Here is a 25,322-nt window from a genome sequence, read left to right on the forward strand (position 1 = left end):
AAGTGCTTGTGGGCAATCACATGCCCCCACCACCATCATCATACTTTAGGCTTTGCCTCTGCATGCAGAGAGTCGGTGCAAATAAAGGACATGATGCAAATAATTTTTTGAAAGGAAATGCTTCTCATTTTTCAAAAAGCCTCAGTTCATTGATTGCATTTTCAGTGGTTGGGAGCTCAGTATATAAGCTCAGCAAAAGGCTGTTGATCACATTGCATAGGCAGAAGGAGTAGAGCTGAGAACATCAGACATCACACAGACAGAAGACAAGATGTTTATGCAAAGACAGACATACCTGGAGAAGGGTAAGTTTCTAGTTTACTCTTTGATGTCAAATTTGAAATGAGTATGGGGAGAAACCAATTTTTTTGGTTTGTTTAAATTAGTAAGTCCTTGATTATAGCAACACTATTGAAATGTGTGTGTGTTTTGCTGATGTAGCCCTTTTCATAAAAGTAGATAAAGGAATGATGTTTGACCAGGTTACAGCCAGTTGTTGTCTCGAATTTGTGATCACACAGTGAAATAAAGATCGTGACTAGAAAACAATGGGTTTTTCAGCACAAAGACCAACAAGGGAGCAAAATAAATCCTTTACACAGTAAAATCTAATAATTGAAATTCATATTTTCTGTTATTTCCCTCCCATGTTTTCCAGCCCTCCTCTCAGCACTGACAGTGTTGCTTCTACTGACTACAGCAGGACAATCTGCAGTGCTGGGTGACAACCTCCAGACCACAGCAGCTCCTGCTCTGTCAAACTTACCTCTGAGCACACAGCTCAACAACAGTAAGTGTCTTCAAAGCTTGGTCAATGTCAGAAGACATTAAACTGTGCAAAGGCGTTTTATCACTGATTTAGCTGATTTAGCGGAGACCCAAAGTTCCCAATATTACATACTGTAATGTTTATCTTGTGTACACAAATTATTAACTTGTGTACACAAAATTTAAGATTCATCTTGTGCAAATGAACAAGATAACTATTGAAAAATATAATTTAAAAAATAACATCAAAAGCAACTGACAAATTAAAAATATAATCATCACTCACTCAAAAATCTATATTTTCGTTTTTCCATTGTTTTATCATTTATCCATCATTTTTGCACCCTTGTTAATTGATTCATTAATTGATTATCACTTAATTTATTAATTAGTCAGTTGACTAAGTAGTGGCACAAATGGGCCCCCATACTTTTGTGTTAAAATTTAAAAATTGATTATGAAGCTACTCTCTCTCTCTGCAGGCAGTATGGAGGAACCTCAGGTTCTGCGCTCACACAGATCATGTGGAAGTGAACATGAAAACTACTGTGAAAACGGTGGAGAGTGCATGTACCCCCAAGACAATGACAAACCTTTTTGCATGTAAGAAGTGTTCTCTCTCTCTCTCTCTCTCTCTCTCACTCACTCACTCACACGCACACATGCACACATGCACACACACATGCACACACACATACAATATGTTAAAGCCTTGCCTATAGGTTCCTGGTGTATCCTGAATATGTTTTAGTTATGATCAGTAAAAACACTGCTTCATATATACATGCACATGTTGGTTCGTGTTCATCTTTGGAATGCACTCACATATTTCTCTGTCTGTTCTGCAGCTGCACGTCTTCTTACAGCGGGCCTCGCTGCCTGTTCTTCAGTGATCACACTCGCACTCTTCCCGAGTTGGAGGAACTGATTGGCATCAGTTTTGGAGTAGTCATGCTCTTCTTTGTCCTGGCCATCATAATTTACTGCTTTGCCTATAAGAGGTGAGTATCTACAGACTTTCAAATTTTTTTTTCATATTTTTGGGGATTTCTTCATACCACCAAAAAAAATGACGAATTGACCAAATTGAGTGTTTCCTTTTTTTGTCTTGTGGTTTACAATTGTTTACGTACCTTTTGATTAATTTATAAAAAAATACTTTTCAAATTGGTAGCTTTGGTATATTTACAGTTATTAACAAGTTTATATTTTTGACATTTTGCTGTGTGTAAAAGACAATGGTCTGCTTAAAAATGTCTTGAATGGTTACCAAGAATATGAGAACAAGTTCTAATTATGATGATTTCTTTTTTCAGGTGTATAAAATCAGCTCCGCTAATGAAATCTGCACCGTCTGAGTCATCAGTGTGACCCCCACAACTCACTCTTCATCATCTTCATCAGTGTCGCCGCCATTTGCCTTTTTTGTGTTAAATGGTCAGATATTAATCACTTCATTGTCCTTTAAAGAATGTGAGTGAACTATTGACTATTTATTGTAATATAGCAATTAACTTATTTAAAGTGTTCGATTTATTTAATTATTTTTAATAAATGTATAAAAAAATAATTTATGTGTTGCTTGAATTTCTGTGGGTGAAAGGTGAATAACCACACACACACACACACACACACACACACACACACACACACACATCTTACTATTAACTTATCACCTAAGGAGATGTAGTTTTTGTCAATAATTTATTGGTTGTCTATTTGGGAGGCTCAAGAAGCATTTTTATATATTGGCAGGAAATACTGTAGTTACCATTATGGAATATAACATTTAAAAATCAATTGAAAAATGGAATAGTAATTTCGCTGACACATTAGGGAACAACTATTATTTAAAAAATGACATATGCCTGTTTGATTCTCATTTATTACTCCCTTGAAGGGATAATACCTTTTAATCCACGAACTGTAAAATAAAAAAAAGCTGTCTATTGACCCTAAAGGCTCCCAAAAAATGAATTAAATAACATTTTATCACAATATTAACATGTGAAAGAGCCACAGGCATAAGACCACAAAAAAGATGATACATTGTATAAGTCTAAACTGGTGGATGACATAAAACTGGGGTGTTGGGGGAAGGGGGATGAAACAATCATGTACATGTTTTTGCATCAGTAATATTAATCCTTAAATATGATATATAATAATAAAACTCGGACAGGGGCCATTCTGCTGCATAACAACTACTTTTACTTTTGATACTTTTAAGTATATTTTTGCGGATAATACTTCTGTACTTTTACTTAAATAGGATTTTGAATGAAAGACTTGTACTTGTGATGGGGTATTTTTACATTATGGTATAATATACTTTTTCTTAGGTAAACCATTTACTGTCTATCTGTTGTAGTAGGCTGCAAAATATGAGTAAAGGCCGGACTTCCATCTGAACTTCAAGAAGTCCATCAGTATTAAAAGGATGACGGTGATAGAAGCAGCTCCTCCTTGTCTTTCTGGAAAACTGGTGCCTGCAGGGTCTGTCTTTTTATTTGGACCTTTGATGTGTGAAATTATCTAGCCTAAATTAAAGGAGTCTGTCACCACACCCAGACCGCAGGATCGAGCCCATTGGTTTCCAGTTTGTCTCTGCCTGGAGAGGCATCGCCTGCCCCCTTACCTAGTTATTTCGACAAGTCGGAAGCGTCTCCAACCCAGACTGGCTCATACCTGCGCGCCCACAGAGCCTCCTGTCTGCGACCTGCCGGCTCTGAAATGGAGAACAGCAAACCTTCAGCGCTCCTCTCGCTTATCGGTAAGTTGGGGTTTCTTTGTGTTTGATAGGAAGACGTCAGGTTCACACATTGTACTTAATTAGTATCAGTTAAGTGTACTTGAAGTATCAGAACTGAAAGTAACCTACTCTTTATGCAGCAGAATGGTCCTGTCATTATTATCATATTATACATTGGAACTGTGTACCTGATGCATTAATGGTCGGCTACGCAGTATTTTAATGCAATAGTTTGCCAAGATGGAGCTAATTTGAGCTATTTATGTACTGTTGGGTAGTTTAATACAAACAATACAGGTTTTATAAGCAGGTCATATGTTTTGTGTGTAAAATCTTAATTTTCAAAGTGACCATAGTAACTATAGCTGTCAGATAAATGTAGTGGAGTAAAAAGTACAATATTTCCCTCCCAAATGCAGTGGAGTATAAAAGTATGAAATGGAAATACTCAAGTAAAGTACAAGTACCTAAAAATTGTACTACTTGTATTTAAGTAAATATACTTAATTGCTTTCCACCACTGGTTTTGAGGCATTGTAGGTTAATAGAGTATTTACATTTTGCACAACGTCGTATTTTTATTTCACCACATTTTAGTGGGAAGTGATGCAGCTACTTTCACTTTCAAAACACGTGATGAACTTATAAAATGCCACTAGTGGGAAAGTAACTAAATACATTTTCTTAAGTACAATTTACTACTGTCCTTGAGTATTTCCATCATGCTATTTTATACTTATTATTGTACTTTTTACACTATATTTTATTGACAGCAGTTACTAGTTACTTCAAAGATTAAAGTCATATAACAAATTTAAGAAGGAAACAGTATATTCTAGCTTGTATAAACTGAGTACCCAGTAGTGGAGGAAGTACTCAGATCCTTTACTTAGTGGCATCCTGCAGTAAAATTGCAGTTTGCAACCATTTGAATACTGCTCGCCTCACCCTCCTCCAACATGGTGACCTCCGCTGAAGGGGACCCGCTCCCTCTGTAGATATAAAGGGCTTATTCTAAGGGAACGAAAACCCGACTATTCTTATTTTAAGGTGGTTATACACTAATGAAAACATACTTCTAAATATTAAATTCCATTTCCAATGTACAATGTAAAATACTGCATTACAAGTAAAAGTCCTGCATTTAAAATCCTACTTAAGTAAAAGAAGTATTATCAGCAAAATGTACTCAAAGTATCAAAAGTAAAAGTACTCATTCTGCAGAAAAAATGTCCCCTGTGACTGATATATTCATATAAATGTCATTATTAGATTGTTATGACAGAGGCATTAATGTGTAAGCATTATTTTACTGTTGTAGCTGGTTGAGCTGTAGCTAGTTTAAAATACTTTATATACAGTTAGGTAGTCTAGTGGTTCTCAACCTAGGGGTCGAGCCCCCTCCAAAGGATCACAAGATAAATCTGAGGGGTTGTCAGATGATTAATGGGAGAGGAAAAAATTAAAAATAAAGTTCTGCTACCTAAATTTGTATTCATGTTTTGGACTTTTCTCTAATGTTTGCTTTTTTCGAAATATTGAATAAATTTACCCCGTTGTGCATCGAGCAGATATATAAAAGGAACCACTGAGAAGTTTAGAGGGTAAATTCACAAACATAAACAACTCACAGACATCTGAAACATGTCAAGGGGCCCAACTAGACACTACTTATTCATAAGGGCTCACAAGTCCAAATGTTATAAACCACTTAGTTATAATGTGCGAATGACCAGCGTGGGGTAAAAAGTACAATATTCCCCTGAAATGCAGTGGAGTAGAATGGAGATACTCAAATAAAGTACCTCAAAACTCTACTTAAGGGCAGTACTTGAGTGAATGCACTTAGTTAGTTTCAAACACTAAACGTCCTGGTAGGAATATTGTAATAACTTTTCATTAGGATTTTTTTGCCTTCTCCATTTTCACAACTCATAGAAATCCAAAACAACTCATAATAAACCAATTCAGAGTTTTGTAGTAATTCCATGCAACTGTCGCTGTTATTCCTCTCTTTGTTTATTTTAACTGTGTAGGCACACGTGAGTTTTTCCTATTAACCAGTTATCCATAATGATATTAGTTTACCACTGATAACCTTCCCTCCTGTTGCTGCTCTCGATTATGTGGGTCATATAAAGATAAAAGCTTATTGTTGCCCTGCTCACCTCTACCCTAGACTAAACATTTGTGTTAACCAGCTGAGTGTTGTATATTCAACTTTTCACAAAGTCCAGGAGTCAAATTTCCTTGTTATTAAATGCAAACAGTTGGAAAAGCACAGGTGTAATTCTTGTGTAAATGAATGCGATCAGATAAGATGGGTATCGGGACCATATTGGCGCTTGATGCCAGATTAGAGTGAGTCATTGACTAATGATATAAATGGGCTGATTGATCAGTGATTAATTATTAATACAGAAAAGTTGCTTCGTCACCACTTTACACCAATCAGCCATGTCAGAAACACCCAACAACCAGCCTGAGTGCACTCACAGAAAACACAGAGGAAAATATCTCTACAGCCATAACAACAGACAGAAACCCAGAGAGAGTACGATGCCAGGCTTTTATAGCGAGTATAACCAGATTCATAACCAGTCACAACCAGACACATCCAGTGTTTTTCTGTCCTGCCTGCAGGAATGTGGGCGTCTGCAAATTCTGTGCATTATAAAGTTGAGCATGCTGGTACAGGCATGTGGGCTAGGCAACACGAGCCACACCACATCTCCTACTTTGCATAGTTTACACAAAAAAACTGGCAGGAAATCTGACGTTTCTCGCAAAAAAATGACTTATGACTTTTGAATTTTTCCTTAATGCTAGTGTGGTGTCTTATCTAAACGCACTCACTTGTGGGCTAAATGATCAGGATAACAATCCTGTTGCTCACATACGATATCATGTTACAAATGCAAATTCAAAGCACATGTAATTTTTTAAACATGTTGATAGTCATTGTTCAATGTGTAAAATGTATTTATAAAGTGTTTATATGGGAAAACAGTTTTAAGTTATGAATTTAGGGTTTTATAAACTGTCACATGTGATGTCAAAAATCTAACGTGAAAACAAAATGTAACAGTATGTTAACAAACATGTCTAAAAAGCGATTAAGTGATCTTTTTTTTGGGATTTCCAACCATGAGTCACAAGATGATTAACAGGATCAGAGACAATTTTTATTTTTTTTTTACACAAAACTATGTTTATTTTTCTGGCTTTTCTCCAATAATTCCCTTTTTCATGTGAAATTTTGGATAATTGTATCTTTTCAGGTCCCTAAAATTTTCCAAATTGAACAATTTGAAAAGGGAAAATCACCTTTTTAAACTGATCACAACTCACAGATATATTAAACCAGTGACGAGGGGTCACACGTTCGTTTTAGGGGACTCAAGCCAAAAAGGTTGGGAACTAGTGCTTTGTGGGATTGTTCAACTCCAGTAATAATAAAATAAGTTTGGATGGCACGCTACAGGGACATAACAACCTACACAGGGCTGGTAAAAAGTGTAATTAATGAGCCAAATATTCTCTGTTCAACAGGTGTCATGCTGCTCTGGCCGTATGTGCTCACCAAGAGTGTCTCATCCCGACTGCAAACTGCAGACAGCGGCTCTCTATCTGCAGGTAATCACACTGACAACTGATAACAAATCACTTTATTTGGCAAGTATAATAAATGTGCAGGGATTTGTCTTCAAAGTAATAATATGAGCACAAAATGCCAAGTATTGTAATGCATTTGGATAACTGGAAGTAAGCTCATAATGGATATTATAGTCTTGATACTGTAACTGTAGATAATATAATTTGCATTTAGTGTCATGTATTTTGTTTTTGGTGTAGCGTGGCATGAAGCTGTAGAAAGCACTAGAAATAAGTGTGCGTTGTACAGTGATGAACTCTGCAGTAGTCCAACATAAATGAGGCATATAAAGCTAGGGTAGGTAATTCAGAAGCATTTTTTGTTATATTTGTTGAAATTCTCTTTACATCTCGACAGCAATCAAATCAAATGCTCTGAAATCGGCGGCCTGTAATAAGCCCATCCAATGCTTGGCTGGCCTACCTGCCTGTCTATCTACCTACCTACCTACCTATCTTTTCGGCTGGATACTTTCAAAATGTAGCTGTTTCTTGCTAGTTTCTCCAGCGTTACCTATCTTAGCTTTAAAGTACCCTTTCCTAGATTTGGGACGTCACAAATTTGAAAGCCAATTGCAATGCCACCGGCAAAGAAACCTGAAACCTCCAGCGCAGAGCGGACTTGCCAGTACAGAGAGCGAGAGTTTGCACTAAGTTAGCTTAGTGAAAGTTTTGACAGCAAAGTGAGAGTGTGCAGTTTTTGGATGTAAACCAGACCCTGGAGCTTCCTTCCACTATCTATTAACGTTACGTAATTACAATGCTAACAAAATAAGACGGTGTAGTCCCTCGTTCGTCGAGGAGTGTTCCATCGTAGAAAAGGTTTCAGTCGTAGTCATCTGGACACTGTTATCAGAATCAAGACGTTTCGGCTCCCATCCAGAAGTCATTCTCAATTGTGAAAATGGAAACAAAAGAAGGTCAGTTTCAGGTGAAACTAGGCAGGGTAAACAGCAGACACTCAGGAAGACTCTTCCCTGAGGGCAGGGCTTAAGCAACACAGATTAGCTTAAATTTCTGAGTTCTCAGACGATTTTCACAATTGAGAATGACTTCCGGATGGGAGCCGAAACGTCTTGATTCTGAAAACAGTGTCCAGATGACTACGACTGAAACCTTGTCTACGACAAGCTAACAAACAACATAAACAAATAAAAATGCTAACCACACTTACCATTCTGATACGTCTGCAAGTCAACAATTTTTGGTGCACAATAGACTCCTCATCTGGGTCTGACTGAGGCTCAAACAAGTATGGCTGAATCTCTGATGTTTCCTCTAACTCGAGCCATCTTGACATGCACCGCTCTCTCACCATGGATGTATGTCTCTCCCACACATCCATGTTCTCACCGGCACCGGTCAACCTAATGTGCAGCGGTGTTGGGTGGGGCATTGAGAGATCCAGAATTTCTCAAAGAGGGAGAAAAAGTTGTTTTTTTAAAAACTTTTTATGTGGGATAACCATGTTAAACAAAATATCAATCATAGCAGAGTATTTTTACATACTTTAAAACGTGTCTGGAGGGGAACTTTAAGGAGCTTTTTTAATGCAGCCACAATTAGTTGACTCTTCGATTAGTTGATAGACAGAAAATTATTATTATTAGATTATTTTTTGGGCAATTCGGCTTTATTAGATAGTGTCAGTATAGAGAAAGGAAAGGAAAGGCAGGACAGACAGGAAAGGCTCGGGAGAGAGAGGGGATGACCTGCAGCAAAGGCTTCGGGACGGATTCGAACCCGCAAAAATGAATTCCACACTGTTTCCCCAGTATGGATCTGATCACCCTCAGACACCCTTAAAGCACAAAGTCAACAATTTAAGCTAAGCCTTTTTTTTCATTTCACATCAAATGTGCTGAATTACAGATCCAAAACTATGAAAAATATAATGTGTAATATAAAATCCAATGTGACACATGTTTTTTAAACTTGACTTATACAGCACCTTTCAAAACTAAGTTACAAAGTGCTTAACAATGGGGATCAAAAATAAAACACCAATAATGTGTGACTAAAACCAAGCAAAGAGAGGTACAGGAAATGAAATCTAATAAAATACACCACAATAAAATAAGGCATAAGAGTAAAATAAACAAACTAGAGCTGCAACAATTATTTTTAATATTGATTAATCGGCCAACTTCTTTTTGGTCTATAAAACATCAGAAAACAGTGAAAAATGTTCATTACTATATCCTAGGGACCACGGTGACATCATCAAATGTCTTGCTATGGCTGACCAACAGTCCAAAACCCAAAAAATAAATTAACTATCATGTAAGACTTAGAAAATTAAACGACTGATCGATTATTGAAATAGTTGCAGATTCATTTTCTTTCTATCGACTAAATGTTGCGGCTCTAAAACAAATGAGACAAATCAAAATGGGCTAACATTAATAAAGATTTTGTGATTTAAAAGATGTTATTGATCCTGCAAGCCTCAGATCCTAATGATTGCACTTCTATAGCTGCAAAAATAAAATGGAACAACACAGTTGAAAGTAATAAATAACTGTCACAGCAGTACCTTTATACTCAGATTTGGGGCTTAGTTAACAAGATATGTGAGGGTCTCTAAACACAGGTCTGTATGTTGAACACATGTTTATTCATTCGAGGGCCAACAGAGTGCGACTCAGTGAAAATGATGCAGAGTTTCCTATGAAAAGGTTTCCAACAGCTGTCTTGTTGTTGGTGTTTCAGGGCAGGGAGAAGAGCGCCCTCATGCGGTGAAGCGGTCGACACAGAACTGCGAAAGCACATTTGACAAGTACTGCCTGAACAACGGCCAGTGCATGTTGCTGGTGGACATCAACGAACACCACTGCAAGTACGATCCTGTGTGTGTGTGTGTGTGTGTGTGTGTGTGTGAGAGGAAGTGAGTGTGTGTCTGCTGCATTTAATCATCATGTGTGATCGTGTATGACTCGTCTCTTTGTTTTGCAGGTGTGATAGGGGCTTCTATGGCCCCAGGTGTAGCAACCCAGAGCTCGTCTTTCAGCCAATGGGGGAAGAGCAGATAATTGTCACCATTTTCTGTGTGAGTCTGCTGATTATAGGTCTGGCTGGAGCTCTGTACTTCTGCTGCAAATGGTAAGGCTTTAGTCTGTGAATGAATGTGTTAATAACCACTGTTATTGTTAACGTTGATAATGATGTGGCTTGCTGTTATCAAAACCTGTATTTTAGAGATGTAGCTGGGAATTCTGGGAAACCTGACCGTGTTCCAACTTTGACATAAAAACATTATATTTCAATTTAAAATTGGCCTTTTCCAAATGTGGGTCGCCAGCTTTGTTGCCACCTTTGACTCCTTCTGCCGTGTCTTTGCAATGTGCTTGGATGGCAGAACATTATCAGGAAGTAGTAGTAGTAGAAGGAAGTGTTTACATGCTGCAGAATCATCTTTTTCTGTCGGAGTACTCCAAAAACAAGAAACAAACTTCAAAAACAGAGCATAAAGAGAGTGAATATTGGACACACAAGTGGCCAGACACATGACTGACATGAATGCTAATGTTGCTCTGTGACTGCTGGATGTGTAAATATGCAACTGTTTGCTAACAAGTTCACCATATCAACTTAAGAGGTGATGATTTGTCAATGTTGTGTTCACAACTTGTTTACATTGAACCCAAGTGGCCAAGTTGCAGGTTTAAGTACAAACCTGATAAAGTCAACCTGTTGAAATAGAAGTCACCTGGTTTTGTGAATTTTATACAAAAAAGTGACTTTTTTTCTTGATTCAAAAGCAGTGATCCTGTCTTCTTTCAAGATTCCCACGCTCATTTCTAAAAAGTTCTTAAAACAAGTTGATTTCTGTCGGAAACAGGTTGATCCAACTAGAGTGGTAGATTTGTGCACTTATTTGAAGAAAAACAGACTTTTAGGACTCCATAAATAATTTAGTAAGATGTGGATTTTTTATCATATCAGATCAGATGACATATAAAGTAGTTTTCAAATTGGTTTCACCTTGACCAGCTTACATTCAAATGCTGCTTACACATTAATGCACAGGCAATGATAATCCATTAGCCTTTTCCAAATGTGAGCTTTGTTGATGTGTTTTGACTCTGCTGTTTCTCCAAAATGTCCTTATTTCAAGTGCTATGAAAAATAGCTTGTTTAAAGTTCTTGTTAAATGAAAAATGCTGTCATGTTGTTGCCTTTTGCCTTTCATTATAAGCCAAGTATAAGTTACACTGATTTTTTTTCTTCTTTTTTGCTGATGCATTTGGTTCTTTTTAAATAGTATAAATTCTGTTCTGTCTGATGATTTTTACAGGTATAAGAAAAACAGATTCCAACGTCAACAGAAGCGGCAGGGTTACAAAGGAGTCCAGGCTGTTTAGAGTGCCACACACACACCCACTGCGTCCGCCACTGGAAAAGGAAAACCAGGATTTTCTCAGCTTTCTAAATTAAAATTTTCGTGGTTTACTGGATTGTTCATACGCCCAACACTGTACGTCACGCGGCTTTGGATCACTTTATCAAGCAGGCAGATCGCCACAAAGAGATTAAAATGTTCAAAAAGAAACAGCTTTGTGTGCAGTATTGTTGTTTCCAGCTGCGCTGGTTCTAGTGTTTCAGCACCTGCTACCCTCATGTTTGAAAAGATGAATGGTGAGACACACAAAAACAGTTTCTGATGTCGACACCACCCACAACGGTGATGGGTCATGGAAAATTCATGGAGAAATGTGAAAGTCTAAACAAATATTAAGGGTAAGAGTGCATCGATGTGACTGTGGAACATTTCTGACCGCTTGTGTGATCTATGCTTAAAGAAATTTAGGTCTGTAAACCAAGAGGTAAACCTAATCATGTGCTTTTTAAATTTCTAAGGCAACAAGCCATAACTGAGCACCAGATTTTACTGCATTTGGCTGATAATGGCCATAATAATGATCCTTACCATTAAGCAATTTTGCTATAGTGTCTTCACGTAAGGCTCTCTTTGTTGCCAGTTAATTTCAGAGAGCTCATTTTTGAGGGTCAGCCAGGTTGCAGATCTTGTCACATCTTTTAAATCAGCCTCAGAGATCAAAAAGTAAAACTTAATTCCTACAGTGTTTTATAGTTTTTAAGCCTTGTTTTTAATTTATATCTAACATTTCTGCCTGTTTTAGCTTGTATTTATTGTGTTGTTGTTTTTTTTTACCTTTGTAGCTATGATGAATATTAAAAATAGCCATTATTATCATTATTACTGCCATTAAAACTGGCCACTGAGTGCAACAGTTCTGTGTTTTATTATTTGATACTTTGTTTAGTCAGAAAGTATTCTCATTTTGATAATTTATTATAAAGTATTCATGTATGCACTGGAATCCTGTCTGTTTTGGAATCTCTGTTACTGCTACAAAAATGAATACAATTTGAATTTTTACGCCTGTATGAATTTCTTTTTCCATTTCATTGACTTTGGTCTTACTTCATATAACATCGTTTTCTGAAGGGCGAGAGTCTTCACATTCTTCTCAAGTCTTTTTGCAGTTTTCACATTTTTCTTCCATGTGATAAATAGTTCTCTTGCAAGAAAATATCTCTCTTTACCAACACATGAACAACCCCCCCTCATTATGATCACCAAATGCTGCACAATGACTCTAACTTTTTTTTATTTTATTTTTTTTACACGACATGACATTTTTGCAATGGCAGTATTAGCTGTACATGTGCCAGGAAAACCTTTTTAATAAAACATAAATAAATTAAAGCAAGCAAAGCAAATACATTTCAAATTTGCAGCTTGTATTCCCTTAATTTAAATACCGACTTTCAACTTCCAACTGGACTTCAGATTTATGACACAAGTGTGAATATTAGTACTAAGTGCATATTCACAGGTGCACAGGTGTTTTGCAGCAATAATACTTTCAAAATGTAGGTCTACTGAGTAACATTATACAGTAAGTAAAAGTGAATCGTCTGATAAGTAGGATGAGTTTACAAATGTAAGTTTCTGCAGTGGGACAGTATGTATTGTCTTAAACTGTAGCTCCTTTATTTAGAGCTCTACTTCAAAACTCAAAGTGTAGCTTCATATATCCTAAAAGCCTGTAAAGACCTGTTTCACAAAGGACATTATGACAAGTGTAATTACTTAAAATAATAACAGCTGCATTTGACTGACAGTTTCAGGGCCCTGGTACTGTGCCACTGGCTAAAAATGGCAAAAAGGAAACCCTTTTTTGCTTTACATTTGATTCACTAACTAACCAATTACCTTTCGAATAAGACTATGATGTTATCATACCTCAACCTACAGTAAGTGCATTTTAAGGAAATAAGTAAGTAATATTAAGTAAAAAACAGAGATCAGTGGTTTATTTGGACGTCAGCAGAACTTTGAGAAGATGTATTTACTTAAAAGTTTGTGCATTTGGTAACTATCGTTAACTCCTGTAGTTTGCCACCAGACGTTTTGTTAATAGCAGGTTTAGAGGATTTGTAAGCAAACCATTTTATAATGACAGTAAGTTCTTACTGTTGCACTGTCCACATTTCTTGCAAACACATACACATTCCTAATTATGACTCTACATACTTATCAGACAGCAGACTTTTACTGACCCTTGGATACAATTACATTACAAGCATCAGTACTTAATAGTTTGTGTTGTTGCACGTTTACTTTCACATGAGAGTGATGCACAGAAACTTCCTGCAAAACAAAAACCATGGCACATGCGTTGGTCCTTCCAATGAAACTCTACTGAGAACTTGTTAATTGTTAAGATTTTAGACCAGTTTTGCTTTTATCTGATTTGTGAAAAGCAAGGACTACAAACAATTTCTAAGGACTTTGCAATTCTTTTACTATAATTAAAACATGACAGATATTTCAATTGAAAATGGCAAGGTCACGCTACACTTATATACTGCAAAGAAATAGGTATGTTTGTAGTATGGCATCGGCTGGCCTACTGAGGACAGTATCTGGTATCAAGTTAATCAGTAAGACCATTTTACTCTCTGCACTCTCATTAGGGCTTCAACCAGAGTCAATGAGCCATTTTAACACCTGAATGAAGCATCTTTATATGTTAATGTATGTTAATAAACAACAATGATCACACATAAACATTAACTCGCCTGCAGGCGCTGCTCTCTTTAAGACATTCTTAAAAACACATAAGAATGCACCTACACACACACTAAGACCCACAAACACACTCTCTCAGTGGTGTCCATTTTGTTCTAAATATAAAACCTGTGGATAAACATATACAAAATTCAGGAAATGCTGCTCTAATCTCCACATTCTGCTCATTCTATGTAACAGTTATTACCTAATTATTGTACTAAGTACTAGTAGGTTGCTAATGCTGTGAGTAATGTGGTTGGTGGAAGCCCTTTTAAGCTGCATCCTTGCGTGTCCTTGACAAAACAAAAACTTCCACGTGTACCACGTACACATTTGTTTTGCAGCTCAAGGCTGATTCATGTTATATTTTCACTGTTATTTTTGTTAGCCACGCTAGCAGCATGGCTCTGTCGGTCCACCACTTTGGTCCAGACTGAAATATCTCAACAGCTATAAGATGGATTGCCTTGAAATTTTGTACAGGCATTCATGATCCACAGAGGATGAATCCTAATTATTTTGATGATCCTGTGATTTTTTTCCTAGTGCAACCAGCAGGTCAAAGTTTTCACTTGTCCAGTGAAATATCTCAACATCTACTACATGAATTGGCACAAAATTCTGTACAGGCATTTATGGTTCCCAGAGGAGGAATCCTATGACTTTGGTCCCCTGACTTTTCCTCCAGCATCATTATGAAGCTGACATTTATGGTTTTGAGGGATATGTCTCAACAACTGTCGGATCAATAGCCATGAAATCTGGTACAGACATTCGAGTCCCCTTCAGGATGAATTATAATAACTTTAGTGATCCCCTAACTAACGCCATGATCAGGTCAAAATCTGCCCAATACTTTGGTTTGACAGTCCGATCAGCCTCAGCTGTACTTTGTGTTTAATTGCTAATTAGCAAATGCATGTGAACAATCAGCATGTGAGCATGTTGGCATTTAGCCCCAAAAAGAACGGGAAAGCTGCACATTCATAACTACTGAAGATCAACACCAACTGCCTTGTTCAGGATAAAATACAACCATCACCTTTACACCAACTGGGACAGGTGCTACAAATCAGGGCAATCAACTTAGGAGGCTAGTCGAAGGGAGGCCTGAGACCAAACACAAGTCCATATAATCAAGTAATCAACCAGTACAAACCAGAAAAATACAACAGCACTTGTCTCAAAGCACCGCGGTACCTAAGTACAACCTCATACAGCTGTTCTGTATTTGTAGGTGTGTATGCACACTTAAAGCTTTCATCTAAGTCTTAATGTTATGCTTCATGTGGGCAATAATCCCTTTTCCAGAGAAATGGTGGTTTAATCGTGACAGCTTCTGAGCTTGTAACTGTTTTGTGAAAATGCATGATTCAGAGTTTTATCCAAATAGATACGGCTGCACTTGCGTGTCAGAAAGTCATCAGTCGCCTTCATGCTGTTAGCTACTTCGCAGTGTGTTTACAGTGGGCGGCTGTTATGAGGCGCTTCTCTGTGGGCTTGTGTCAGACTTTCCACACGTTCATATCACATATCCCCAATGCCATTACACATAATCAAAACAATTTAATTCCACAGCTGTTATAAACAAAATGTGTCAGGAGCTTCTGGTTGTTGTTGAGGCTGAGGAATGAGAGAGTTCCCAGCATTCCTAGCAGGTCTCTATTGAATTCCTCTGGAGCAAAAAGGATGGGACAGCCTCTCTTTACAGACACAACAATATAACCAACACACCCATCAGTACAGCATCCACACCCAAGCCTTAAGGTCTCCTCATTGTTGCAGTGGAAAGAAATAACAACAAAACATACATGGAATATTAAAATATGATAACAGATTTGGTGCATTTTCACCAGGGACTGAATAAAAATAGAAATAAAACAATATATAATTAAGAGTGGACGTTATTCTTGCCTGCTGTTCACTGTTAAAAACACAATTAAAAAATTATTTATCTTAAAAACCAATACTTATCTTGCATTCAGAGGTGAATTTGCTTTCACGTTGCTCACAGTGTAATATTACCATTTCTAGACCTACTTCTCACCATTTGCCCATATATGTTCATGATATTATTAGTCATGCACTATCATAAAAACTTATTTTATGATCCATATTTTTAACATCAGCGTCATGTCATTTCTTTCTATTGTGTATCTTTGTACCTTGAGTAAAGTGCAGCCATCACTCCAGGTTTCAGTTTATTGTGTGTTTATCACTGTTGCCAAGTGAGAACCTTGCATTTCCATTTTTTTGGGTTGATTTTCATGTTTATAACTCCTTAAGCTCATTACACCCTCCCATAACACACTGAAAAATCCCCAAATAAAGTAAAATACCACTATAAAATTAGCTTTTTTAAGTTTCTGAAAAGTTGACACTATGGAGATACAAGGTTTTCACCTGGTAACAGTGTTATGAGTATGTTCGTATCTGTGTCACTAATGGATTGACGCTGTAATTATGGCCTTATTTGTGACCATAGAGGGATATGTGCGGAAGCAATAACAGTTAAAGAAGCAGGAACGATTGTTTCTGTGTGTGTTTTAATGGTGAGAAACAAGCCAGAATACATCAACTGTTCAGTGTCTCAATCTCGTCAGACTTATTATTCCCCGACAGAAGCCTCGTCATGTGTGAGTAAATGAGGTTCAAAATGTGTCGCCCGAGGCATAATCATTACACACACACACACACACACACACACACACACACACACACACACCATGAACCTCTCTTGCTTCTTCTGGGATGTAACTGTGTAAGTGTGTGTATGTGTGTGCACACTTAAACACACACACAGTTACACACACACACACACACACACACACACACACACACACACACCCTTCTTTCTTTCCTTGGAGTTGAGAGGCAGGCGTTGCTCTATAAAAGCTGCACCCAGCAGAGGTAAAGAGAGCAAAGCACAACCTCTATCAGGGACAAACACACACTTCAACACACACAGATTAGTGCAGGCCTGTCATACACACAACACTCTCTTCCTGGGATATGAACCCTCTCGTCCTCACCTGTCTCCTGTGCTTCGGTAAGTCTGGACTTGTACTTATATTCTGTGTGTGTTTGTGTGTGTGTGCTTGGAAAGATGGAAAGAAGAGAAATGTAAAATGGTATGAGGACAGAGAAGGGGGCGAAGGAAGAAAGATATGTCTCTGCAAGTGAGGACTTGTCAGGCAGGAGAGAGATATTCAGGTGTTTTAGACAAAATAATTAGTGTGAAGTGCAGCACCTCTGGTTCTAAAAATCTATCAATAGACCAAGTTATTACCAGGTCAAGTCACTGTACAATAGCACCACATGCTGAGAAAGGTCAACATGTTTCAAATACTTCATTGATTGAGTCTTATTCATCATTGTTCTGGTGTGTCTGGTGTGAACGATGCATTCAGGTACAGTGCGGTTCTGGATGTGGACTGGTTGTACTGGTTTCAGTGCTAAGACAGTATGTGTCTAATTTGCAAGCTCAGATTGCGCTCAATGTTTTAAGATGACTGGATGAGTCAGATGTAAATGGACCAGGAGTTCTGAACACAGTGCCTATAGAAAGGTACTAAGCAAGTTCCTGGTCACCACGGAAGAAGAATAGACATTGCCATGTCATCAAGTTCCAAATTTATGTCTTCTTCCTGGTTACTTTTTAAACAAAAAATGTAATTTCCTGGATAATTGTAATTCATTTAATCTCTTCATGGCAAGAGGTTCTAGTCTTAATTTGGTTTCTAGCTTTGAAATAATGTTCTCCAAATAGAGTGTAGACATAAAAACCACATTAAACTGCATCATATGACGTAAACTTTGACCCTAACCTCTCTTTACTGCATATCATTTTCATATCTCTATATAGATTTGATGTAATCTCACTTATGCTTTTTTTCTGTGTCCTGTTGGTTTTACAGCAGTCTGCAGTGCTCTAGGTGCTCAGGGATCGGAGGCCACATTCTCTAGTGAACTAGCTGGTGTGACTGGGGGTCCGGCCTCTGGGGAGGGCCTCCAGAGTTTGCTGAGCGATGATGACGAGCTGGAAATAGATGAGGAACTTTCAGGGGGAGACAATGAAAATTTCAGCCTTCATGGTATGACAACAAAAACAAAATCTTTTCTTTCTTGACCTTGATTTTTTTATTCCACTTCAAATGTTGTTGAAGCTCATATGTTATTGGTAAAAGAAATCTGTGACTGGTGAATGTTGGCTGACAGAGCTTGGCTGACGATAAAGTTTATCTAATGAATACTGCAGCCAGTTGGCCAAAAAGTTGTCAATAATTTGACAATGACAGTCAATGACAGATACAATTTTAAGGATGGCTTTGTTGATCATATAATAATTTTCTTGACTTAGAAATCTTGAATTGAAATTTTGTTTTACTAAAAACACCTAGCCAGGCTACTCTTTAAGGATGATTTTTGGTTTAGAGAGTACATGGAAAACTCTTGTCTCTATGCCTGAAAATTATCTTAACCTTCAATCTAGAAAGTTTAAATGATACCATAAACCTTAGCTACAGTTTCACCTGCAAATTTCTCCTGCTACAGAGGTGCATCCCAGTAAAGATGAGAAGAAGAAAAAGAAAGGCAAAGGCAAGAAAAGGAACAGGCAAAAGATCAAAAGCACGACTCCTTTAAACCCCGAGCACACATTCTTCACCAACGGATACATGTCGACTCTCAGCACCACAGAAGATCCCTGCACCTCCACCCACCTGGGCTACTGCATTCACGGTTACTGCAAGTACATAGAGGGCCTGCAGGAACCAGTGTGTATGTGAGTACAGCATCAGTTCACTTTGTTTGCATGTTCAGTACATTTTGTACGGGTTGCACCACGGTACACGTTCAATATCAGATGTCACGTCTCCTTACTGGCTGATTCAATTTATTCTGTCTACTCTTCACTCTGCAGATGTATGAAGGGTTACGACGGGGAGCGCTGTGGGATCCAAACTCTGGAGACAATTAAAACCAAGTCCGATCAGAGCAACAATACTGAGTTGGTGCAGACGGTCTTAGTGATCATTGCTGTGGTCCTGTCAGTCATCAGCTGCACCGCCATCCTGCTCATGACCTGTGCTCAGTGAGTATGCAAGTGGCACACAGCCATATACACACGCACACACACACACACACACACACATACACACATTTTGATTTTAAAGCTGCACTAAAGGTTTTCTCAGAAGGAACATTAATGTTTGTGGATGGGAAGCCAGTGAGTGATCTTGTGGTAAAACTGGACAATGGTAGTCTAAACCCTGCTTAAGCTAACAGAGGTGGCAGTGAGAAGCACTGTGGTACACATGGGGAATTTTCCAATTCCAAAACATTGGGAGATGAAGAGGAAAAAATGAGGAAAGCAAATGTCAAATGGAGCCCCAAAGCTGATAAAATGTAATAAAAGGTTATCAGACAACTCAAAAATATAACTGAATATATCCATAAATATTGTTAGTTAAATAATAAAAATAGAGTGTAAAAAGGAATATAAAGCTTTCTACTCTTCCTTTATCCACCAATTAGTTGATAAAATATTAATTTATTTAAAATAAAACTTAAATTTATTTAGTCTTTAACTTATTTTACTCTTCTGTTTATCTTTTACTAGTTCATTTTATATTTTTCAACTCCTTAGTTTTCCTATTTTGTGAGTCTCTGCACCCATTTAATCATTGACATAGTTTTCCCAAGCACCATTTCCCATTTTCCTCAGCTCGTTTCCCATTTTTGTACATGCATGTTTACATAGGGATCAAAATGCTCCAACTTATCAGCCTAAAGCATGAAGAAATACTTCTAGATTCCCCCTGTTTCCCAGAATGATAAAGAAATATATATTATTGTTATCAGTGTTACCTTCTCTCTTCTGCTTTGGTATCATTGTTCACAGTAGTTGGAACTATAATAAGACAAGACCTGATGCCAGTGGTTTGGTACAGAAGCCCTCCAATTCTTCTTTATTCTTTGAAACTCTTATAGGGCAGATTATTGAAGTTTTAAGCGAATACGCATGAGGGCAACCATCCACACCCTGGCAAATCTCAACATAACTCCCATAACTGCCCAGAGACACTTCCTGGCATATGAACACACTGACACATCAGAAAGCACATTAACACACCCTAACACACCCACACTATACAGGTATTGCTCACCACCTTGACAAGATGGACTCTAGGACTTCTCCAGCTTTCATGTCTCATTCTTACATTTATTGTAGACTTGTAGTGAAATCTGTAATTTCACCATAAATTGTGTCACGTCAAAGAATGTATGTATTACTCATGCTTTGTTTTAACCTATCATCTATTACTTACTGTAGCCTAACGTTGCGACAAGTCTATTACTGTGTAATCACTGTTCCTTATCAATATGTAACCAAATCACGGCTATTGTTGGAATGTGGGACAAAGTTTATAGTCCAATAACCAGCAGCAGTGCAATTATAACTTTACAGCCACAGATAGACGAAGTACTAAAGTGAGGAGGTGGAGAGAAAGTAGAACGTATTACTTTGACAACGAAACTACCTCCGATTTAATTTCTAATCAAAACAGCCAGAAAACCAATAGTAATGTTGTAACGGTTAATTTTAATAATTAATGCACTTTATGGGCTGTAATCCATAGAAATCCCTGCTAAAACAAAACAAAAACATGCCTTGAATTTCATTTGTCGAGACAGGATCAAAGCCATGTAACTGACCCTGCTCTCCTGCCTTTCAAAATAACTTTACTGCGGTCATCTGATAATCACGAGTGCTGTAGTCGACTTTTATACTCATGTTGAATGTCTTTTGTAGTTACAGGTCACATAAACACTTCCTGGCATCCTACCTGGGAACTGGGACAGAGCAGGAAAAGCTACAGAAACCCATCGGTGACGTTGTGGTGTGAGGGCGTCAAGTTACGATGAGGTAGGTGTCCCTAAGGTTTTGACCTACTTGTGTAACGTGCACTCACTGTACTTCTTAATGACTTCATACTGCATCAAGTTACTAAATTCTGTGTGTAACTAAATTCTGAGACATTGACCTTCATAAACATCTCAATACCTCACAAACTTGAAAACTTCAATTGTGAGTTTGCTTAACTTCTCCCCTGAACACAGATTATCCAATCATAGCTTAGCAACCGCAAAGCTGTCAAGCTTTGGATTTCTTCTGTTAAAGGGATAGGGATGTTATAGGGATTTTTTGAAGTGGGGTTGTATGAGGTACTTATCGATCGTCAGTGTATTACCTACAGTAGATGGTCGGCACGCTGCCAGTTTGGAGAAGCAGACAGCTGCTCCGCCACAGAAGCTCAGCTCTGTATTATTGTGAATGGGGATCAACAGTAATTCATATTTTAACCGCCAAATAAAGTTCGACCTAAAAAAATATCAGTATAAGTGTACGCTATAAAAGTATTCCTATGCATACGCGATGTTTCGCAGTACACTGTATAACGCTGCTCATAAATCAGCTGGTAAGAGAGTGCTGTTGCTGGATGAGACTACAATCAAACTTTTCTAAATATTTCAAAGATGGTGCGTGCTTGTGTTTTTCCGAGCTGTTCTAACAAACAAGCGTCTAGGTCGCCATATACATTTCACCGTGTTCCATTGTATGACATTGGCCTCCCTAGTTGCACTGAATATAGACATCAACACTCCTTTGCAGTGTTCATTTTTCTGAAGAGGATTATGTTTAGCCATACAGACAAATGCTGAAGAGCACGGCTGTACCCAGACATCAGGTAAGATAGCACTGAATACCACATACCACAGGGTGGTTAAGCAGACTGTGTGTGAGGCGCTGGCATCCTCGGATTCAGAAAGAACCTCAAGCTGATTTGCTAACAGCATAATACAGTGTGCTGCGAAACATCGCGTATGCATAGGAATACGCAAGTCCCGTGGTTGAGAAAATGTAGTGCCAAAGGAAAGGGCTGTCTGACAGCATGGTAAAGCAGTGAGAATTTTACTTTTATAGCGTACACTTAGACTGATATTGATTAATTTAGGTCGAACTTTTTTTAGCGGTTAATATACATATTACTGTTGATCCCCATTCACAATAATACAGAGCTGAGCGTCTGTTGCGGAGCAGCTGTCCGCTTCTCCAAACTCCAAACCCCCATCTACTGTAGGTAATACACTGACTATCGATAAGTACCTCATACAACCCCACTTCAAAAAACCTGAACCATCCCGTTAAAGTAGTGCCCATGTATAAAGAGTTTGGATGGTTGTTTCCTTTTTTACCATCTCCAAAACCAAAAAAAGCAAAGGTGTAATAATTAAACAGTGTGTTTGTCTGCTCTAACGTAAGCTGCAAACCTTAGCATGTCCGGCTAACCAGCTTACTACCTACAGTAGTAAGCGAACGTTACTTCCAATGCCGGGGACATTTCATACTACATTATTTTGTGGGGTTACAGGTTACGTTATAAAAAATGCACCTATCACAACTACCCAGCCACTGTGTCTAGTGTTTCCCTGCTGTGTAGACTAGACACTAGTGTTAGCAGCTCTGTCCTGCTCTATTGGATTTGGGGAAGTTTGCATGCCAGCAAGCCCAGCCAAACTCATTTTTTGAGTATAGCATTACATTCGGCAAACACATCAGTTAGTCCTCCCCCTAAAAGTCTTTTGTGTTGGAAAGTTAAAAGGGAAACATACTGTTTGAAAATACAAACAATAAAGCATAAATCCAACCTCAGTCTCGCTTGTCCAAGTATGTTAGCTAAGCAGCTAAACAGGGTTACCAGTTTTTAAAAACTACCCCCAGCCGTTGTAATTGTAAACTGCCTGTGCAGTTCCTGAATGGACAGACGTAGCAACAATAACCAAGGGGGGCGGGGCTTAGCAAGCAGTCAATTGCTGGGACTCAAAATGGAAACCCTAACCTTCACCAAGCTGATGCTATATTAATGCCATTTGTGCCAGCAATGTTGTGATGCTGTAAAAGGACATGTTATCAGGAGCTCCTGTATTTCCGGTGGTGTATATTTTGGTGATGTAAGTCTTGCTTAAGACCTCAGAGGGCGGTGTCTGGCTGCTGCTCACGTGAACCTTAAGCCAAACAGGAAAGAGTGGATTCAGAGAGTGACCAAAGAGCCCGTACGCCTGTTGTTGTTATTGAATAAAGTGAGTTGCGTCACGTAAAGAGGAATCCTCACTAGAGGAGTTAGTCTGGATAAGCCTGAGGGTGTCTCGGCCTGTCCTATCTCTGCACTGCATACCAGCGTAAAGAAAAACCACACACTTGATCATACACATTCACCTGTGTGTCCAAATAATAACAGTACTGACACACTGACTGTACACGTGATGACCTTATTGTAAGAGCTTAATTACACCACTTACATGTGGTCAGATCTCGCTAAGCAACACCATGCACGCATGCATGCAGACTTCACGTGTTTAGACACCCAGAAATTTTAGACTTGAGACAAACAATGTGGCCATGCAGCATTCTCCTCATAGCCTGCGTTACACTCAGTGTCCTCCCTGAGAAAAGCAAGTCTGGCTCACACATAGATTCACTTCATAACTGTAAGAAAATATCTTTCTACTTATAACTTGTTGGCTCAAAATTGGGATCAGTGCTGTAGGTTACAGTCTCACTCACCAACTACATGACAATGAATTAATTATGCTGATTGGTCTGCAGGCTTTAAATACTTTTATTAACGTATTTAAAGGAAAAAGATTTTTATTTTTTATGGCTTGGGTCTTATTTTCATCGTTTTGGCCATCATTTCTATCAGTTATGATAAGATTATGTTCACCAAAGCAATTGCTGAGATATGGGAACTCAGCAACATTGCTACACCGAAGTCCGACAGGACAATGACAAGAAAGGAGTGGTTAGACAATTAGACCGGTTGTAAACGAGCCAACCGTTTAGCCAGATTATTTAAACCACTTTATTCATTATTTGGAGCTAAAACCAAAAGTGAACACACCCAAAATATTGCTAACAACTCAACCCTGGCACGTACAGTAGGTCAAAGTTGAACCGGGATGTTGGTCTGTGATCTATGTATTTTTTTTTACAAACACAGACTTAATCCAAGATGCTATAATCACATACAAAATGTACAAATAGTGGCTTTAAAAACAGTACCTGCATAAATGATTTTACTTTGAACTGACAATCTTTGAGGAAGCAACCAAAAGTGCCCAAACAGAATCAACAGATGTAAATGATTGGCAATATAACTTATTTGTGTACTTAAACTATTGCATGGTTGATTTCTTAAAAAAATCATTTTACTTTTACATAAAATACTTGTTGTTTCTATTTTTACATATTGATTGACTTTTGATTTCTCTCCGTCTTTCCTCAGCCAGCTGCACGACTCAAAGACGACGTAGACCAGAGGAGTCTGAGGACCTGAGAAAGCAGTGAATAGACTGCTTCATTAGATGCTGTGGAAAAAAACACTGTCCAGAACTTGTTAGAATGTAATTTATTTAGTGTGATTATTTATTGCTAATGACTGTATGAGTGTTTGTATGTTGGACTATTGTTATGATGTCTATTATGTGCGACTGACTGAGCATCCAGTTCTTTGATGTTCTGTATGTTCGGTTTTATTTATTGCACTGCTGTTGTTATAGGTCAGAGAAGTGCTCTTCATCTCACTCTGGAAAAGGGATGGAATGTGATCACCAATAAAGCGTCTCAGTGTTATGTGAAAGTGTTATTTGTTTACATTCCCATCTGTGGATGCATTCCATACCTCAGCAGCCTGCTCACACAGACACCTCGGCCTTTTAGCCAAACACAGATTCAGCAGACAAGAATAACCCTGAGAGAAGCTCTCAGAAAGCTCTCTGACATCATTAGGAATTCAGAGAATCATGAGAGCAACACAAAAGCATGAGAGACTGGAAAGTCTTTTTAAGTGTGTGTGTGACAAATGGGACCATCAAATTAATTTATTGTTTTAGCACTTGACTCTTGGAAGATAAATCAACTTTTTTATAGAAAAACTGAAAGATTTATACTGTACACTGTCATTAAGCCACCGTGTTGCT

At 38.1% G+C, this 25,322-nt stretch overlaps 3 protein-coding genes across 3 annotated transcripts; all 3 read left to right on the forward strand.

Moving 5' to 3' along the window:
- The first annotated feature begins 128 nt into the window (after positions 1–128).
- Positions 129–2,338, forward strand: epgn (epithelial mitogen homolog (mouse)). The gene is made up of 5 exons (XM_044197963.1): positions 129–305; positions 659–790; positions 1,251–1,371; positions 1,617–1,769; positions 2,085–2,338. Exons 1-5 carry the CDS (start codon positions 272–274, stop codon positions 2,137–2,139), a joined length of 495 nt encoding a protein of 164 aa, XP_044053898.1. The 5' UTR covers positions 129–271; the 3' UTR covers positions 2,140–2,338.
- A 965-nt stretch (positions 2,339–3,303) lies between these two features.
- LOC122876702 (proepiregulin-like) lies at positions 3,304–12,578 on the forward strand. The gene is made up of 5 exons (XM_044197331.1): positions 3,304–3,541; positions 7,073–7,156; positions 9,887–10,013; positions 10,130–10,276; positions 11,472–12,578. The coding sequence occupies exons 1-5, from the start codon at positions 3,502–3,504 to the stop codon at positions 11,536–11,538; spliced, it is 465 nt and encodes a 154-aa protein (XP_044053266.1). The 5' UTR covers positions 3,304–3,501; the 3' UTR covers positions 11,539–12,578.
- A 4,592-nt stretch (positions 12,579–17,170) lies between these two features.
- areg (amphiregulin) lies at positions 17,171–24,975 on the forward strand. Its single transcript, XM_044195474.1, has 6 exons — positions 17,171–17,328; positions 18,197–18,373; positions 18,834–19,062; positions 19,201–19,371; positions 21,094–21,207; positions 24,629–24,975. Exons 1-5 carry the CDS (start codon positions 17,292–17,294, stop codon positions 21,185–21,187), a joined length of 708 nt encoding a protein of 235 aa, XP_044051409.1. The 5' UTR covers positions 17,171–17,291; the 3' UTR covers positions 21,188–21,207; positions 24,629–24,975.
- Positions 24,976–25,322: the final 347 nt, after the last annotated feature.

This window comes from Siniperca chuatsi, linkage group LG5, assembly GCF_020085105.1.
Source record: "Siniperca chuatsi isolate FFG_IHB_CAS linkage group LG5, ASM2008510v1, whole genome shotgun sequence".
NCBI lineage: Eukaryota > Metazoa > Chordata > Actinopteri > Centrarchiformes > Sinipercidae > Siniperca > Siniperca chuatsi.

Bases quoted from the DNA above. Each gene is read 5' to 3' on its own strand.
- epgn (XM_044197963.1), top strand. From the start codon at position 272: ATGTTTATGCAAAGACAGACATACCTGGAGAAGG. The intron at 791-1,250 runs GTAAGTGTCTTC...CTCTCTCTGCAG, and splicing joins GAGCACACAGCTCAACAACA to GCAGTATGGAGGAACCTCAG. The intron at 1,770-2,084 runs GTGAGTATCTAC...TTCTTTTTTCAG, and splicing joins TACTGCTTTGCCTATAAGAG to GTGTATAAAATCAGCTCCGC.
- LOC122876702 (XM_044197331.1), top strand. From the start codon at position 3,502: ATGGAGAACAGCAAACCTTCAGCGCTCCTCTCGCTTATCG. The intron at 7,157-9,886 runs GTAATCACACTG...TTGGTGTTTCAG, and splicing joins CAGCGGCTCTCTATCTGCAG to GGCAGGGAGAAGAGCGCCCT. The intron at 10,014-10,129 runs GTACGATCCTGT...TTTGTTTTGCAG, and splicing joins ATCAACGAACACCACTGCAA to GTGTGATAGGGGCTTCTATG.
- areg (XM_044195474.1), top strand. From the start codon at position 17,292: ATGAACCCTCTCGTCCTCACCTGTCTCCTGTGCTTCG. The intron at 19,063-19,200 runs GTGAGTACAGCA...TTCACTCTGCAG, and splicing joins CTGCAGGAACCAGTGTGTAT to ATGTATGAAGGGTTACGACG. The intron at 19,372-21,093 runs GTGAGTATGCAA...TGTCTTTTGTAG, and splicing joins CTGCTCATGACCTGTGCTCA to TTACAGGTCACATAAACACT.